This window comes from Eimeria tenella, genomic scaffold (genome assembly GCF_000499545.2).
Source record: "Eimeria tenella Houghton genomic scaffold, Eth_scaff128, whole genome shotgun sequence".
Lineage (NCBI taxonomy): Eukaryota > Apicomplexa > Conoidasida > Eucoccidiorida > Eimeriidae > Eimeria > Eimeria tenella.
The window spans coordinates 10,910-28,523 of NW_013541499.1; the positions used below are offsets into that span (position 1 = coordinate 10,910).

At 54.3% G+C, this 17,614-nt stretch overlaps 4 protein-coding genes across 4 annotated transcripts; all 4 read left to right on the forward strand.

The window, feature by feature from the left end:
* Positions 1–162: 162 nt before the first annotated feature.
* ETH_00021885 (uncharacterized protein) lies at positions 163–774 on the forward strand (the record flags this gene model as incomplete). The annotated part of the gene is made up of 1 exon (XM_013373256.1): positions 163–774. One exon carries the CDS (start codon positions 163–165, stop codon positions 772–774), a length of 612 nt encoding a protein of 203 aa, XP_013228710.1.
* Positions 775–6,694: 5,920 nt separating this feature from the next.
* Positions 6,695–9,874, forward strand: ETH_00021890 (uncharacterized protein; the record flags this gene model as incomplete). The annotated part of the gene is made up of 7 exons (XM_013373257.1): positions 6,695–7,117; positions 7,284–7,526; positions 7,658–7,909; positions 8,183–8,966; positions 9,106–9,278; positions 9,427–9,649; positions 9,831–9,874. 7 exons carry the CDS (start codon positions 6,695–6,697, stop codon positions 9,872–9,874), a joined length of 2,142 nt encoding a protein of 713 aa, XP_013228711.1.
* A 2,040-nt stretch (positions 9,875–11,914) lies between these two features.
* Positions 11,915–13,333, forward strand: ETH_00021895 (nucleolar phosphoprotein p130, putative; the record flags this gene model as incomplete). The annotated part of the gene is made up of 5 exons (XM_013373258.1): positions 11,915–12,022; positions 12,232–12,325; positions 12,466–12,723; positions 12,851–12,981; positions 13,217–13,333. The coding sequence occupies 5 exons, from the start codon at positions 11,915–11,917 to the stop codon at positions 13,331–13,333; spliced, it is 708 nt and encodes a 235-aa protein (XP_013228712.1).
* Positions 13,334–14,185: 852 nt separating this feature from the next.
* Positions 14,186–17,147, forward strand: ETH_00021900 (uncharacterized protein; the record flags this gene model as incomplete). The annotated part of the gene is made up of 8 exons (XM_013373259.1): positions 14,186–14,686; positions 14,949–15,252; positions 15,431–15,829; positions 16,084–16,199; positions 16,328–16,410; positions 16,645–16,757; positions 16,799–16,872; positions 17,031–17,147. The coding sequence occupies 8 exons, from the start codon at positions 14,186–14,188 to the stop codon at positions 17,145–17,147; spliced, it is 1,707 nt and encodes a 568-aa protein (XP_013228713.1).
* Positions 17,148–17,614: the final 467 nt, after the last annotated feature.

A 17,614-nucleotide genomic window follows, 5' to 3' on the forward strand; every position in this document is an offset into this window, starting at 1 on the left:
GGGGGCCCCCAAGAAGGGGCCCCCAGGAGGGGGCCCCCAGAAGGGGGCCCCCAGGGCACTCTGGGGCCCCGGTAAGTGTGAGGGCCCCTTGCATGTGCTGCTGTGTCTCAGGAGCTGCTGCTGCAGGGCGTGCGCATCTTCTGCTGCTTCGTGTGTTCGCTGATGCTGCTGCGCTGCAGCGTGGGCCCCCGGGGGGGCCCCCAGGCCAGCTTGAGGTCCCATGGGGGGCCCCCCCTGGACTGGCTGCTGCCCTCTAGTGATCTGCATGCCATAAGGGTACTGCTGGGGGCCTCTGCTGCTTCTTTAGTTGTCTCTGTGGGCCTCTTTTGCTGCGGGGCCCTTTGGGGGCCCCCCGAACTCCGCAGAGACATTGACTACTGCCACGGCTGCACAAGCTGCCCCCCGGCGGGCCTCGCAGCAGCAGCAGCAGCAGCAGCAGCGGGGGGGGCCCCCCACGTGCAGCTGCAGCAGCGGCTGCAGGACCCCTGGGCGCTGCAGCAGCAGCTCCAGCTGCAGCAGCAGCAGCAGCAGCCGAAGAAGTGCTTGTTGCAGCTAGTGTCGTTTAATCCTGAAGCACACAACAGCAGCAGCAGCAGCAGCAGCTCTGCTGCAGCGCAGCAAGGCTTCCTCCCTGGCGAGGGCCTCCGCAGGCACGGGGGCCCCGGGGCCCCAGGGCAGCAGCGCTGGCCGGGTGCTGCCTTGCGGTGGCTCTTGCTGCTGCTGCAGCGCCGCAGCAGCCGCAGCAGCCGCAGCCCAAGAACTTTGGGTCTTTAGGGGGTCCCCCCTTCCGTTTTTGGCATTGGGGGCCCTCGTGGGGCCCCCGAGGCCTTTTGTTGTCTCTGTGCATGCAGAGCCTTTTAAGACGCGTTGCTTTCAATCTCCAGCGTGTGTTTCAACATTGCTGCTCTGCTGCTGCTGCTCTGCTGCTGCTGCTGCAGCAGCGAAGCTGCCGCTCCTGCTGTAACTCCTGCCACAGCCACTTCTGCTGCTGCTGCAGTATTCCGGCCGCTGCTGCTTCTGCTGCTGCCGCAGCAACTACTGCTGCTGCTGCCGTGCCGCTGCTGCTTCTGCTGCTGTCGCGGCTCATGGTGTTGCTGCTGCTGCTACTGCCATTGCTGCTGAAGAGCGACACTTGAGCTCGGGTTGCTCTTCTTTCTTTCATATTGAATTAAGAGACTTCTCTAAAAGTCATGAAAGCAATTTATTTATTTGTGATGAGCCAGGAAGACCCAAACCCAAATTTCCTTCAGCAGCAGCAGCACCCTAATATTCTAGGGGGCTCCCCATTTCCAGCCCAGGGGGCCCCCCTTCATTCCACGGGCCTTGGGGGCCCCTGTAGCCTGAGGGGGCCCCCTGAAACCTAGGGATCCCTACGCAGCTGTGGGCTCCCCTTGTAGTCTATGGGCCTCCATTGCAGCCCAGGGACCCTCCACTAGCCTAGGGGGCCCTCCTGCAACGTGGGGGGCCCCCTGCAGTTTCAGGGGCCCCCTGTACCCCACTGGGTTCCCCCGCAGGCTCGGGGGCCCCCCTGCAGCATAGGTGGCCCTGGGGGCCAAAACCATTCCCTAAGGGGCCCGGCAGTCTGCCTTGGCATGACTCGGCTAAGCAGCAAGATCTTGGGGCGCCCCCCAGGGGGCCCCTATAGCTTGTGAGGGCCCCCACTCTAAGGCTGCTGCAGCAAAAAGGCCGCCCCGGGCTTCTGCTGCAGCAGCAGCAAACAGCACTGGCGTTGCTGCTGCTGCAGCACTCGGTCAGGCAACTATTGGGGCCCACTGCTGCTTGATCTTGCTGCAGCGCCAGCAGCTCGAGTTGCTGCTCGTGCTGCCATTTTGCTGCTGCAGCGCTTATGCGTTAAAGTGGTAATGGAACGGGGCCTGTGCTGGTGTTGCCGCTGCTGCTGCTGTTTTAACTGGTACTGCAGCTGGCATTGCCGCTTTTGGCGCTGCTGGTGCTGCTGCTGGTACTGCTGCTGATACTCCTGCTGCTGCTGCTGCCGTTGCTGGCACTGCTGCTGTTGCTGCTGCTGCTGGGCCATGGGGCTGCAGCCAACTGCCCCTAAGGAAACAGGCGCGCACTTGCTGCAGCAGCTTTCACCCAGCTGCCAATTCAGCACCCGAAAGCAGCAGCAGCAGCAGCAGCAGCAGCAGCAGCAGCAGAGGGGCTTAAATGTCTAGTAAGAGCTGCGCGTTAGACTTTTGCGGAAAGTCTGTCCTTATGGGCCACAAGAAACTTTTAAAAGAATTTTTTTCAGAGTTTGTGCAGCAGCAGCAGCAGCAGCAGCATATCAATAATTAAAAATCTTTAAAAAGTATATTTATCTGCTTAAATTGCTTTTTATTTTTCAATTTGCTGCCAAGCTTTTCATCTTTCTTCAGGTAATACCTGACCCCAGCTTGAAGCTTCTTTTCCAAAGTGCTGCAGAAATTAATTTAGTTATTTTAATTTGAAATTTTTCAACATTAAAATAGATTAAACAAACCGGTTTGCAGAAACTAATTTATTAAAATTAAGTAAACAAGTCTGCAGAAACTAATTTATTTTAATTTGTTTTAAATTTAAAATGATAACTCTGCAACTGGAGTTATCTTTTTTAGTTTAAAATAAATTAAATAATAAACTTGTATGAATTGATTCAGTTATTTTATCTTAAATTAAAAGTGTTCACTGTGACTGGTGTGATCTTCTGTTATTTAAAAATAAATTTAATAAATAAATTTGCATAAATTAATTTGTTTTAATTTGTTTTAAATTAAAGATGATCACTGCAACTTGAGTAATCTTTCTTAATTCAAAATAAATTAAATTAACAAGTTTGCACAAATTAATTTATTTAATTCATTTTAAACTAAGAATGATCACTGCAACTTTAGTGATTATTTTTATTTCAGAATATATTAAATGAATAAGTTTGCGGAAATTAATTTATTTGATTCGTTTTAAATCAAGAATAATTAATTAGAAAAGATCATTCCAGTTGCAGTCAAAATAAATTAAACAAATAAATCTGCAGGAATTAACTTATTTAATTTGTTTTAAGTTTACAATGAAAACTCTGCAACTGGAGTGTCGGACTAGCAGTGAATATGAATATCCTGATGTCCATTTTTCCAAAAAAATGAAAAAGAAGAAAGGAAAAAGTATTTCTTTTGGTCTATTTTTGTTGGTTTTTGATAATTATTAAGCTCCAATTAAGCAGCAGAATATAAACAAATCCAAACCCTCAGCAGCTGAGGCCCTTCAGGGCTGTTGCTGCTGCCAAGCCGCAGAGCAGCAGCAAAGCGCTTCCAGCAGCTGCAGCAGCAATTGCAGGAGCAGCAATTGCAGCAACAGCTGCAGGAGCAGCTGCTGCAGCTGCGGCCAGAGCTGCAGCTGCAGCAGCTGCTGCAGCAGCGGCTGCGTTGCTGAAGGCAAACTCAGGGGGCCCCAGAGGCACCAGCGGGGCTGCTGCTGGGCATTTTACTTGGGAGGCCCCCCGCCCAGCCCTGTGGGACCATTGTCTTTAAATTAAAAGGATTAATAAACCATTTCTGGGCCTCTTGAATTAATTTTATTTCCGCTGAAGGCCCCACAGCTCTGCTTCAGTTACAGCTGGCTGCAGCAGAGCTACGGCGGCATCCCAGGGGGCCCCAGGGGGCCCCAGGGTTTCCCTGGGGGCCTCCACGGCTCTACCCAACCTGGGGCGCCCCTAGGGGCCCCCCGGACCCTATCCATCAGGGGGGCCCCTAGGGGCCCCCGGCACTCTACCCAACCCAGCGGGCCCCTGGGGCTCCCAGGGGCTCTACTCAGCCTGGGGGGCCCGTAGGGGGCCCCAGGGCCCTCTCTACCCAGCCTGGGGGCCCTCTGGAGGCCCCGAGAGCTCTCTGTATCCAGTCTGGGGGCCCCTGAGACTGCTGGCGAGGCCCTCTCTGGCGGGTGGGTCTGGGGGCCCTTTATAAGTGTCCTGTAGGGTCTAATGAACTAGAATAAAAAGGCCAAAGTACTTCGAACATTTTAAAATAACACTTTGTTTCAAACATTTAAAGAAATTGGATAATTCTTTTCCCCACAAAGTGCCTTTTTGGACACTCTATGAGCTTTTCTTGGGCATTTTAAGAGGCTTTTTTGTCAAAAGTTCTTTTCTTTTTCAATTATAAAAATACCAACCCAGTTCAATTATAAAAAATACAAACTTAGTGCAGAATTTGATCAATTTGGGTCCCTTGGAGTCCCACAAAGTGCATTAGACTTGCATGCCTCTGTTTGGGCGCTGGGGGCTGACCAGTGGTCCACTGCTGGTCAAAATTTATTTCTATTTCTCAATTTCTTTTTTCTTTTGAAAGCCACAGCCCAGCATGCAGCAGCAGGCCAGTTGGGGGGCCCCTAGTGACACAAATAAGACCTCAAAAGGCAAATTAAAACATTAAAAGGGCCCCCATAACAGCTTCCACTCAACCCCCCAATAATAAGAAACAGCTTCTCTGCTGCGGACTCTCGGGGGGGCCCCCCGGGGCCCCCAGGGGCCCCAGAGGCAAGCTTTGGGGGCCCTTAGGGCCCCTGCGGGATCCCAGGGGGCCCCCCACAGGGGGGCCCCCTGGGGCCCTCGCTTATTTGCAAGAAGTCCTTTGGGACAGCTAATATGCAATTAGTTCTTTGAAGCAGCAAATATGCACGAAGTCCTCGGGAAGTTGTGAATTTGAAAAATGCTTTTTATATTTCTAGAAGGTGGTTAATGTGTTTTTAGTTGTTTTAAAGTGGATAATATGCACTTTTTGAAAAAGGCCAATATTCACTAAGTCCTTTCTGGAGAAAGAATTCGAACTGTGTCCTTTGGGAGTTGCTAATATGCTCTGAGTCATTGGGGTTTCTGTGGCTGCTGCGTGGGGGGCCAGGGGAAAGTGTTGCTGCTGCGTCTCTTCGTGGCTGCTGCGCTGCTGCTGCTGCACCTGCTGCTGCAGTGCTGCTGCTTGTGCTGCAGCAGCTCAGCTGCCAGCAGCAGCGAAAGCAGCTGGAAGCCGCAAAAGGACCTTTTTTGCCCACTCATCCCCGTGGGTTTTACATCAAAAATACTAATGGCTTGGCTGCAGCAAAGCCCGAAATCGCTAACTCTGGGGCCCCAATGGGGCCAGTTATGGGCGTTTCGCCCCACTGAGGGCCCCCTGGGGGCCCCCCTGGGTAGTGCATGCAAGTGAGACACTCTTGCATGCAGAGCTGGGTGGGGGTTGGGGGCTGGAGGCCGCAAAGCTGGACTCCTTCAGTTCGAAATCAGCGGCAAATTGTTTCTGAGGACTCTCCGAGGACTCTATGGACTGCAGGGTAAGTGCGTTGGAGTAAAGTATAATTAATTCCAACCACTAAATTTCATTTTATTAATTAAATGATCTTTAAAGGACTATGGGGAGCGCGCACACGGCAGCCCCAGCTAATCGCGAAGTTGGGCTGGAGCACTGCAGCAGCCGGCCAAGAGGGGGAAGTGTGAAGCTCGAGTGCGCATTAAAATGCCATTTTGCTTGAAATAATTTAAAGATTTCAATTTAAAACTTTAATTGTGAAGGCTGCTTTGGGTGGATCTCATTGAGAGGCGAAGAGCGGCAGCCAGCTGGCGTGTAGCGATCATCGACACTGCAGGGTGCGCAGCAAGGGGAAGAGGGGAGCCCCCGAGGGAGTTTTGGAATTGCAATTGTCTTGAATTGCATTAAATTTGCATTTGTGGTTTTTCTGGGGCTTCAAATTTGGAAAAAATAGGCGAAGTTTCACGGCGGAGTGCAACATCGGAAGTCCGGCAATGTGGGGTGCGCCGACCGGAGGCACAGGCAGCGCGGTTGAGCCGCATCTGCCGCTCGTTTGGGCTTAAAAATAGGGGGACTTTGAAAGGAAATGTTTGCAAATAATAAAAGGGAAAAAGAAGTGCGTTTTGAGGGGCTCGCGCGCGCCCCGCGCGGCCTAGACAGCCCAAACCGAGCAGCCGCGGGGCCCGCCTGCTGCGTTGGCTGGGGGCTGAGGTTGACTGCATCATCCCCTGCCCCTATCGGTGCCTCGGAAGAGAGGAATCTGCTGGGGAGCGGATCTGAATTAGTTCTTTTTCTTTTCTTTTCTTTTCTTTATTTCTCTCCGTGGCGGATCTGCATTTGGTTTCCCCTGCGCTGCTCACTTGTCTTGCCGCCAAAGTCGCCCCGGGCTCTCGCGTTTCTCCCTTCGGCTGCCTCCCCCCCTCGCCCCCTGCTGCGCCTTTTCTTTTCTTTTTCCTTTTTTTTATTTATTTTTACTATTTGGGCTTCGGGGCGCAGCCCGGGGCTTCTTCGGGGCAGCGCCCGGCCCGCCCAGGGGTGGGATGGAGCCAAACGCCTCTCCCGCGCAGTCTTCTCCTCTCTGCGCTGGCCCCGGCCCCCTTGGTCTCATTTCTGCGCTTCAAAAGGTCTTTTATTCTCATTTCCGGCCTTTTTGGCTCATTTTTCTCTTGCCCGTGCCTCCGGGGGCCCCCAGCCCGCCTTCCCGGCTCCTCAGCGGCCCCGACTTCGCCAAGAAACCCCTAAGAGCAGTTCAAAAAAAGAAACTGCCGAAGCTCCGGCGCCTGGCGGGGTGGCCGCTGCGCGCGCTTCAGGTGTACAGACAGCTGACGGCCCCCAGCGGCTCGCCCGCGGCTCCTTCTTCGCACCACTTCTTCTTTTCGGGCAATTCCGAAGAGAATAGAAGAAAATAAATCCCAAAAAGAGCACGAATGATGAAAATGAGCCCCACACCGCCCCCTCCCCCGGGCCTAGGTGACCCTGCGGCCCCTGCTGCTGCTGCTGCTGCTGCTGCTGCTGCCGCCTTTCAGCCGCAGCAGCTGGCCTCCTTCGCGCCCGGCGACCTGGCCTCCGCGACGGCGCTGCTGCAGCAGTACCGCCTGGAGCTGCAGCAGCAGCAGCTGCAGCATCAGCAGCTGCAGCAGCAGCAGCAGGGAAATGTCGCCTCCCCACTCAACCCACGCCCCTTCCAGGCATTCCCCAGAGAGGCCCCCGCAGAAGAAAGCCCCCCAGAAGCAGCAGCACTTAAGGGCCCCGACTTAAAGCTGCAGCTGCTGCTCGAAAGTGCTGCTGCTGCAGTGGTTGGCGGGCGCCTGGACCTTTCTCTTCTTTCTTTTAAACAGAGGCTTGCCCTCGTCAGTCTCCGCCCCTGCTGCTGCTGCTGCTGCTGCCGTGGTAGTAGTGGTGCTGCTGCTACCCGTGCTGCTTCTGCTGCTGCCCGTGCTGCTGCTGCTGCTGCACATGCTGCTGCTGCTGCTGGAGCTGTGTGCGCTGCTGCTGAGTCTGTGCTGCTGCGCGCAGGTGGATCTGGTGCACTACAAGCAGTGCCAGCTGCAGCAGCTGCTGCAGCACACGAACTTGCTGCTGCAGGAGCTGGAGAAGAGCCGCGAAGGGTACCTGGAGCTGTCGCGGCTGCTGCTGCTGTTCCCTGCAGCAAGAGCAGCAATGGCGAAAGCTGCTGCTCCCCACAACTTGCCCAGGCCAGTTTCGGGGGCCCATGCTGCTGCTCTGACTCCCCCGATGCCGTGGCTGAGCCCTTTCGAGGTAAGCAGCAGCAGCAGCAGCGGCAGCAAAAGCTGCGCCGTTTGGGTTTTCGCCAAAGTCCCGAGCAGCAGCAGCTGCTGCTGCTGCTTCCACTACTAGCTGGGTGTGTCTGTGCTGCTGCTGGTGTTCAGTCCATAGCGGACGGGGCTGGCGGTGGGCATGGGGGCGGAGGTGGGGGCTCTTCGCGGGTGGCTGCAGCAGCAGCAGCAGCAGCAGCACGGGGCAGCCCCACTGCCACCTCCGAGTCGCTGCATGCAGCAGAACACGAAGCCGATCCCCCCGAAGAAGATCTCCTCGCTCACGTCTCTCCAGCCTTCACCCGCAGCAACACTCGCTCCCGCACCACTCCTGCAGTCCGCGGCAGTCCCGAAACTTGGATGGAAGTGAGCGCCTGCTGCTGCTGCTGCTGCTGCTGCTCGCGGTGGTGCTGGTGCTGGTGGGCTGGACTTCGCTTCCGAGGTGCTGTGCATGCATCCACGCAGACGTACACGCGTGCATGCACGCGTGAGTGCATGCATGCATGCATTCATGCGTGTGTGGCTGCATGCGTGCAAGCGTGAGTGCATGGATGCATGCATGCATGCATGCATGCATGGATGCATGCGGATGGCGGCAAGGGTGGGGTTGTTGTCCCTGTGCGCTGTGGGGGCGTTCAGAAGGTGTGCGGGGGCGAGCAGGAGGCGTACAACAGTTTGACGGAGAGCGAACTGTTCAAAAGGTGCTTCAGTGTGGGGTCTTCAATGGCAGAGGCGACAGCGACAACCTCTGCAGACACGCCCGGGGGGGGGGTCGAGGAACGGGCCAGAGAGCCCAGCGAAGGCAACGTTTCGGGGCTTTCCGGGGAATTTGCAATGCTGCAAACGCATGCACAGCAGGGGGGGGTGTTGGGGGGTGAAGAGCCCGCGGAGGCGAGCCGGGCGACCCCCGATAGCTCGCCTTTCCTGCAGCGCAACATGAGACGCACAACTACTTTGCCCAACGGGAGTCTCGCGGGCAAAGTGGTGCTGCTGGGGGGCTCTCCAGCGCCTGCCCGCGAGGCGGCGCTGCAGGTGCCGCCTGCTGCTGCTGCGCTGCAGGAGTTCGCTTCCCCGGCCAAGAGCGAGGTGGGCGGCGCGTGGCCGCCGCCCGCTGCTGCTGCTGCTGCGCCCACTGCTGGCAATAGAAGCAGCAGCGGCCGCTGCGTGCGGATCGACGCGAATGTGCTCGCGGCCGCCGCCACGATCCGCCAGCACGACTACACCAACCTCCTCGAGGGCAGCAGCAGTAGCATGACAGCTCTCCTCGGGGATTTGAAGCTCCTCCAGGAGGCCTCAGCAACAGTCCAGGCAGCAGCTGTCGCGAGAAGCATTCCCGGAGAAGACCCCAACGCCTTCTTCCAAAGGAACAACAGGCGAACCACTACTTTACCCGGCACTATGGCGAACGTGAAAATCTGCGCAAGTCGGTGCCAAAGAACGTTTCTGCTTCCCTTGTCGGTGTTTCACTTTTCTTCAAAAGCTGCAAATAAACGTTTCCTTTTTTTCTCCAAGTCCTGCACCAAATCTGTCTCGGTCTTGCCTGTTTTGCCTGCGAATCGCAGCCGATGTGCAGCGGGTACTGCACACGCGCGGCCGCTGCAAGCCCTGCGCGTTTTACTACAACAAGCGGAAGGGGTGCCGCAACGGCGCAGAATGTGAATTCTGCCATCACGAGGAACACTCGAAACTAACTTTAAAGCAGTGGAAGAAGCACCAGCAGCGCGCCCACAGAACGGTGAGCTGTGCCCTTTCAACATGGAAAACATGAACCGTTCTATGTCCGGAGAGAAAAGCCGGTCTTTTATGGAAATTGCACTCTTAGCTGCTTCTAGCTTAAATTATTTCAGAGTTTCGGGTGAAGTGCTGCGTCTTGGCTTCTGCAGAGGCTGCTGGAAGACTGTGAGGGCGCAGAGGCCAGCGCCGTGGACTTTCAAGCGCCGGGAGTTTTGCTGGAGTCCGCCGACGGCGCAGCCATTCCTGCATTTGCCTCTGCCCATGTAGCAGCTGCTGCTGATGTACAGCACCCCATAATTCCCCGCCAATATGCGTTGAACACAGCAGGACTAATGCCAGAGTCCCTAGCGCATGTGCGAGATAAACTTGCAGGTGAGCGCTGGCCCCCAGTGTGAACCCACTGTAGCTGGATCTGCAGCTTTGCTGCAGAAAGTGCAGTTGCTGCTTACGTGAGTCGCAATAGCAGAACGCTGTGTGCGCAGATGTAATGTATAAGTGCTTTTCTTGCGGGTTTGTTGAAACACTGGGCTGGTTTGGTGTGCTTTCCTTTCAGAACTCACTAACACGAACGAGGCGACGCTGCCTGAGGGTAACTGAGCCTCCACTACAGAGTGCAGTCTGGCTCCGCCAGCTCGCGAATCCGAAAAGCAAAGTTTTCGCCAGGAGAAAATGTGTGAGGGGTGCGCCGCCGGTCGGCACTAGAGGCGTGGAGCGCTGAGTGCCCCCGTGAGTTCTGCAGTGCTCTGTTGGAGTGTAAAATGGCGGCGAGAGGAGGCCTCGAGGCCTCTTCTGCTGAAAAGGGAAAGTTGAACAAGTGATGCGTTTGTCATCGCGAGAAGCAGCGAGAAGAAACGCGCCCGTAGTTGAGTCGGTTGACTGCGCGTCACTACTCGGGCAATACGGCTGGACCAAAACGTAGGAGGCGTCATAGAGCAGTCACTGGCCGGAAGATCATCACGCTCAGAAAGGCGTTGAGCCAAGGCGGTTTGTGTGCTGCAATTGTTGCTTTCCAGTGCAAAGTTTGCGCCAAAAGACAGTCACACGGTCACACTTTGTTGCGGATTTCACATCTAGGAGCATTGAATTCCACTGAGTTCCATTTACCTCTCGGAACGGTGTGCACCATCACCAAGTGCTTCTTCGTTGACCCCCAGACAGGAGCTCTACGGCTCGGTCAGTCGTCAGCCAGGCAGCTTTTATGTCTGCTGGTATGCACGGACTTATGTGAAATCGGTGAAGAACACCGGTATCAAATAGGCTCTATTTGTCTATGCGTTTGACATCGGAAAGCTTTCGCGCCCGTCGTGGATAGCCGCGGCGGACGTTCAGAAAGCAGCGTGAGTGCTCTTGTTCCTGTTTGATCCTTCTTCTATTTGCATCGAGCACTCGCAGTGGCGGCCTTCTTGGTGAGGCGGAGTCATTGTGAAGAAAGGCAGCCGGCTGTTAAGGACTGCGCTCCGAGCAACCTAGCTAGGCTGTGCGTGAGAACTAGCAACACCCGTAGTGTTAGAATGAAGCTAACGCGAAGTGGGCGTCCCACAATTGATGGGCACATCAAGCGTGGCGTTTCGTTTCATTTTGGCGTGTACCCTCAAATGTGTCGCAGCTTAGAGTCGTGGAGAAACGCTACGAGTGGACGCCATGGACTTGCCAGGCGGCTCGAGCAGCTTGCCGAATGTTTAGTCATTGCCTTTAGTGGTTTGCAGACGAAAACGCGATTTAAAATTCAGATTCTCGAGTTGCCAGGCCTACTTCGTGCCGACTGTCGTGCCGGTGAAATTTTTGAATTGTTTTGTTGGAGAGGGCGGGGTAGTGTGGCCGGAGTTGCGTCCCTGAGCGGCTAGGTTCTGGGGTAGTCTTGCTAGCAAAATTGCCGAAAAGTATAGGTATCTGCCACTGTCATGCTGCACTTCCCGCATTTTCACTGAGACACTGTTGTGCTCCAGTGCATGCCGGGCGGCTGTGGCGCTGCGGAAACTACTAGTCTACGCGGGGGGTTCTGTTGTTGCGCAAGTACTTCGAAGCTTCCAAGTGTCAGTTCTGGGGAAGAGAGTATGAGTTTCACAGCGTGGTCAGAGATTACGGAACAGTCTTGCGAGATACGACTTCCCGGTGCTTCCTACCGGGGCCGTGAGGGTGCTGTTAGTTTCGCAGTTATTCCTTCATCCTTCTGAACATAAAAATAGCTCAGATATTTGGAAATGCTGTGCTAAACTACAAACTTTTGCATTATCCCGAAGATCTGTGGAGAAGTGAGAAGAAAAGGAACCCCCACAATGTGGGGCTGGAGAGCGGCATCGACTCGAACTACTTGGACTAATTTCACCTATTGTTTTAGACAGTGTCTTTTAAAGCTTTTGCAATTAAGGAAAAGCGTTGATAATTCTGTTTTTTTAGGGCGGGGCTGGCCTGCAGAGCTTTCTTCTCTGCAGCGTTTGCCGCGGGCGCCAGAGCTTTCGGCCGTTGTTGCCGTTTCTGCGTCCATCTTATTCTGCCGATGCCAGCAGTTTATTAGTTGAGTAGAAGACATTTTTTGGCCTTTTCTGTCACGAATTGGCTTCGGGCTGTCAGGAAGAGGCGCAGCAGGCGAGTAACGGATTCCCAAGTTTCGACTTTGCACAGTCACCCATAACGAAGATGGAAGCTGAACTCGGCATGCGCGTTGTCGCTGCAGTTCTCAAGTTTCTGGAGCAGCAGGAGTTGGCGAAGACAGCAAAGGCTCTTCGGAAAGAGGCAAGCAAGCGGGTAAGATTGGCTGGGAGTTTCCTTTGCTGCAGTTTCCTTAGCAGTACTTAGCAGCCCGCGGTTTTCGACCACTCAGCAACTGATACAAATATCATCACTTATATGATAATATAATAAGGGCTAAGGGGTTTAAATCTTCAAAATTTAATCAAAACATTGGGGTTTTAAGTGGCAAGTTCGCGCCGTTCTACAACTTTGCTGCGCCGCAGGAGTGGGACTTGGAAGCTGCAGCAGCAGAAGGGCAGCAGTTTGACTTGCTGCAGCTCTGCAGCGCAGCAGCGCGGGCGAGCGAGGAGGCTGAAGGTGACTTAGGGGAGAAGTTTGAAGAGTTTTTGAGTTTATGAGGAGCCAAATGCAGGAAATTAAAGGCATTTAAGAGCAAATTAGATATTGACTTTGCAATGAATGGATTTGCAAGTGGACTCTGTGGCTTTGGCGCGCAGAAGCTGTTGAAAAGCCAAGCAAAAAGTCCAAAAAGAAGAAAATAAATGATGAAGAATCGACTAAGCCCAAGAAGAAGGCCAGGGCCATTCCTGAGAACGAAAACTCAGAGGCAGAGGCCACGCAAGCAGCCCCCGAGACAGACTCCAGCTGCAGCAAACAAAATGGAAAAACTTCAGAAAAAAAAGCCAAGTCCGAAGAAGAAACTGCTGCTCAAGAAGAGCCCCAAGACAGTCAGAGAGGCGGCAAAGGCGCAGCAGGTGTGGCAGACAGCTGCAGCAGCAGCAGCAGCAAAATAGACTGCTGGAGGCTGGATTTTCTCTTTTTTTATTTTTTTGAAATTTGAAAGAGACAAATTGCTGAGTTTCTGGACATTGTGTGCTGCAGGCTTCAAGCGCTTCCAACGCATAGACGACACCCGGTGGATTTCAGCGCTGCCTGCAGAACTCAAAGACAATTCTTTTTGGAAGAAAAAAAATGACAGTTTTGCGGCGAAGGCGGCGGAGCAGCTGGGGCGGGTGAGAGGGCACAAAGGTTTAGGGTTTAGGGTTGAGGGTTTATTGGGTGTTTTTTTTCCCCAACAACTGGCCTTTGCGTAGATATTTCAAATTCAACTTTTGGCCAAATATCCCCGAATCAACTTGAATTTAACTTTTTGCAAAAATGTGAATTGTCTGTGCTTTCAAGTTCAACTTTTGTTGAGATATTCTTAAATTCAAGTGAAGTTCAATGTGAATTGCTTCTGCGCTGCAGGTCCGAGGCAAAGACTTTCGCCACGAAAAATCCAAAAAGAAAAGAGCCACGTGGAAGGGCTGCGGAGAAATCCCCATGACAGTTAATTCAATTCAATTTGCCAGCGACTCGGAGTGAAGTTCAAATCTCCAGTTCAAGTTCAAATTTCCGAGCTGGCGTTGTACGTACAGCCAGGTGTACGTACACCAGGTGTACGTACCCCTGGTATACGTACACCGGAACGCTGCGCTGTACACGCCGGCCCGCGCAGTTCGGTTCTAAAGACTCAAGCGTGCCCTTGGCCACATATTTCTTTCTTGACCATTTAGTTTTGCAAAACAATAATTAAAAACTACTCAATAAACCCCTTACGAGGAGCCTCTTGCTGAAGCAGTTAGCCCATTAGGGGCATTAGGCTCTCGCTAATAAATACGCAGTGCACCCAGGGCTTGTTAGCTATATATAGTTAGCTGGCCTTTGTGGGCCTGGGGCATTTAAAGTAACCCAGTGAACACTTAAGCCTAGTCTCCGGCAGCTTCTGGGGCCAGTACTTGCACTGGGCTTCGCAGAAAATGTTCGGGCCTGCGGCTGTCCCCCGTGTGGTCCACTGGTGCGTTGGCCCGTGACCACTGGGCCTGACAGGCTGGCTGCTGCAGCTGCGGGCGTTGAGTTAGAGTAGCACAACTGCAGTGGGCTGGGGGGCTGTGCAGCCGCCTCTGCTGCTCGCTCTCGCAGCCAGCCGCCTTAAGAGAAGAGTCTCGGCGTTAAGCAAATATCAAACAAGCAAAAAGGTCGAGAGTTTGCAGAAGAATGTCTAAACAGCGGGAACGAAGCCGCTGCTGCTGCTGCTGCTGCTGCACTGACCACTGCCACTGGGACTGGCGTGTTTTGGGGCTTGAGAAGGCCCGGCGAGCGGCCGCTGGCCCGCCGCGGAAGCTGCAATTAAAAAAATGAAAAAGTGGTGGAGGCGATTTCGCGGGGAGTGAAAAGATGCGGCCTCAGTTTCTGCTGCCCCCCGCGGCTGCGCGCGCGCTGCGGGAGGCTTTGCAGGTGCCCAGCGTGTCGGGGGCCCCCGCGCGGCCTCTGGCTCTTTTGGGGCCTCCAAAATGTTGCAAATTTTATTCTTCTTCAGTTTTTGTGGCTCCTGGCGAAGGAGGGCTCCCCGGGGGCCTCCGGGAGTGGGAGAAGCCGCTGGTCGCTGAGGTGTACAGACAGCTGCGCGGCCAGCCCGTCGTCGACGCACACGCCGCAGCAGCAGCAGCAGCTGCTGCTGCTGCTGCAGGCGCTCCAATTCGCAGCAACGGGGGCCCCTCTTGCTTTCCTAGCTGGGAATACTCTGCAGAAGATGAAAGGGGCCTCCGCTTCGGCTCCGCCTACATGCTCTTGACCCTCGCCTGGAACAGAAAGTTCGCCAGACTCCGCGAGCTCCTCGTCAACGCCAACAGAGCCAGAGAGGGCGCCAAGCAGGTCCTCGCGCGCGTCCTTTCTGTCGTGAGTCCGCGCGCTGCTGCAGCAGCCTTCCACGCTAGCCACCGCGCTGCTGCTGCTGCTGTTGCGCTGCTGCTGCTGCTGCTGCGCTCCTGCTGCGCCGGTAGCGGAAGCCGTGCGCTGGTGCTGCTGCTGCTGCCGTGCTGCTGCTGCTGCGGCCGCCGGAGTCATGCACTGCTGCTGCTGCTGCGCTGCTGCTGCGCTGGCCGCGGGAGTACTGCATTGCTGCTGCTGCTGCTGTTGCTGCTGGTGGACTTATGTGCAGATTTCGTCGGACTTGTCCAACGCGGAAAGACTCCAGCCCGCCACGGAGGCTGCGCCTGGCGAGAGCTGCAGCAGCTTGGGGAAAGATGGCTCCAGCGAGAAGCCCAAGAGCAGCAGCAGCAGTAGCTCGAGCTGCTGCCAGCTGCACTCCGACAGCTTCCTCTCGGGGCTGCACGGCTGCCTAGGCGGCCAGCTGCAGCAGCTGCTGCAGCAGCAAGTGGCTTTCCTCGCCCACAGGGGCCTCACTGTCAGATCTGCCATTCGCCCGCAGCGGGTGGTTGTGGACTCCGTCTACGGCATAGTGGGTGGGTCAGAAAAAGGCATTTAAAGGAGTTTCGAGGCAGAACTGCAGCAGCGCTGCAGCAGCACTGCAGCAGCACTGCAGCAGCACTGCTGCAGCGCTGCAGCAGCAGCGGCGTCCGCGGGGCTCGGAGCGTTGTGCAGGAGGGCTTTTGCTGCAGATTGCATGCGCATGTGTCTCAGGCTGCAACAGAGGCTCCAGCGCGACTTCCACGGTGCTGCTGCAGCACGGGTCTGTGCAGGTGCTGCTGCGCCGCGGCAGCAACGCCAGCAGCATGGGAACTCCTGCAACGATGTACATGGCGAAGCCGCGGGTCTTCGACTTCGAGGCTGCAGTGGCTGCAGCAGAAGCTGCGGGGGAGCTGCCGCTTCCGCAGAAGCCGGGGAAGCAGCCCGAGGCGTCCGAAAAAGAAAAAAGAAGTGAAAGTGACGACTCCGCAGAGGAAGCTGACGCCACGCCAGGTGTCGAGACACTCGGAGTTCTCGAAAAGAGGCAGCAGGTCATGGCCACGGAACAGATCTGGAGAAAACGCGCCAGAGAACAAATGCAAGGCATCTTGAGGCAGCCGCTTACCTTCCGACGTGAGCTTTGCTGCTGGCCTACTGACATTCTGCTGCACGCATTCTTGCCTTTTTTGCCCCGGGCTTAGAGAAAATTTTGCAAAATTCTGTTTCGACTCCGTCACATTTGCTGCTGCGAAATTTTGAAGGTGTTCCTCAACGGGGTTTGCGATCTGCATCTTTATTGCTGCAGATGTATCTCTTTCTGCCGTTTTCGTGTCTATTATTTGTTTGTTTTCGAATCAATTTTGCTTTTTTCTTGTTTTTATTTCCAGAATTCATGAACATGTGCGCGGACTGCGGCAGCGTCCTTGACCGAGGCTTCGTCGTCGTGATGGATTTCAAGTTGCTTTGCGCCCAGCAACTTGCCATTCTAGACTCTGAAGACAATGTGCGTTTTTTGTTTTTTCAGATTCTCACTATTTGTCACAAGTCTGTCTTTCTGTCTTTTCTTGTTTCTTTCACCTTTCAATCGTGGCTTAGAGGCCGCTGGGGTGCTGCGGGGTGACGATTCTGCAGATTGTTTTGGGCTCTGAGGAAGATGAAACAGCTGTTCACACTTTGAGACTTGAACTCAACGCCAGATTTGACCCTCACAACTCGTAAGGTGCAAACACGCAATCCCCCCAGAGCCCGTACAACTAACTGGCTGGGAAGCTCAACAGCCTTGCACAGTTCAGCAGCTAAATTCGCCTGTCATTTGTGAATTCCAGCAACTAAAATTGAGTAATGTGCTTTTGTCGTGCTGCGTCCGCCCCCTTTGAGGATTGGGAGTTGCTGTGGTGTGTCTCATTGGTCTTATTGAGAAATGTCTGGTGTCTGCGTTTCGTAATCAGGAACTTCATGTTCCCTGCATTTGAGCCAACTGGCTGGCATTTGGTAGACTGGAACTACGCCGTAGGGCCTCAGTACCCTGTAGATCCTCGCGAAATATCTAATGTCGTCTTTAGTAAGCTTCGAACGCAGCTGCTGTTTCACTTTTGTCTCCAGTCTGCTCTTGGCGTTCTCCCGTGGCACTCCATTTGCAGGATTTGTCTTTCTTGCTCACGAAAGGCAGCAACAAAGTGAACTCACTGCTCACGATCACCTACTTGTGTTTCACACCATTGCTTTTTTTTTTCACTTGTCTGATTGGCTTGCCTTGCGAAAGGCAGCCGCTTGAAGACTTGTCGGTGATTTGTGACTTTCTTCTCCTGCGCTTGGCCTGCGTTTGTGTCTACAGTGGACGATGAGAAATCGGTACCCAGCAGCGCAGTCGCATGCTTTATATGAAGGGCCCCGCATTCGGCTTCGTAGAAAGGATCCGACAGCTCACAGCATTTTTTTGCTGATGTTTTAGACCTATTGAACAATGCTTTCCCCGGTGATTTGTAAGAAGGGTTGAAACCGCGTCTTTGCCGCTGGCTGTTTGCCTTCGGCGCCGCAGCTGTTGTTGCAGTCCCGTGGCCCCGAATGATTCCAGTGGTCATTAAGACAATAGTGAGGAAGACGAATTTTATCCTTACGTATGCGAATTCCACATTCCTATGTTATTGCATTCCTTTTAAGTGGATGGAAGCCACTGTTTACCACTCAGTTACGCGTACTTCAACTAACTGGTAGAAATCTTTTTGGTTTCGTGCGTCGGGGGCGCCGGAAGTCTTGGCGGCTACTGCCGACTGCACATTTAAGCAACATGAGCATTAATGGCATGAACTGAAGCGGGTCAGGCCTTCTTCAGGATTATCTGATCGCGACGAATTCGGCGAGTTGCTACTGTCACTAGTTTCTCGGTCATCGTAGCGGAGGTCACCGTTGCGCTTCGAC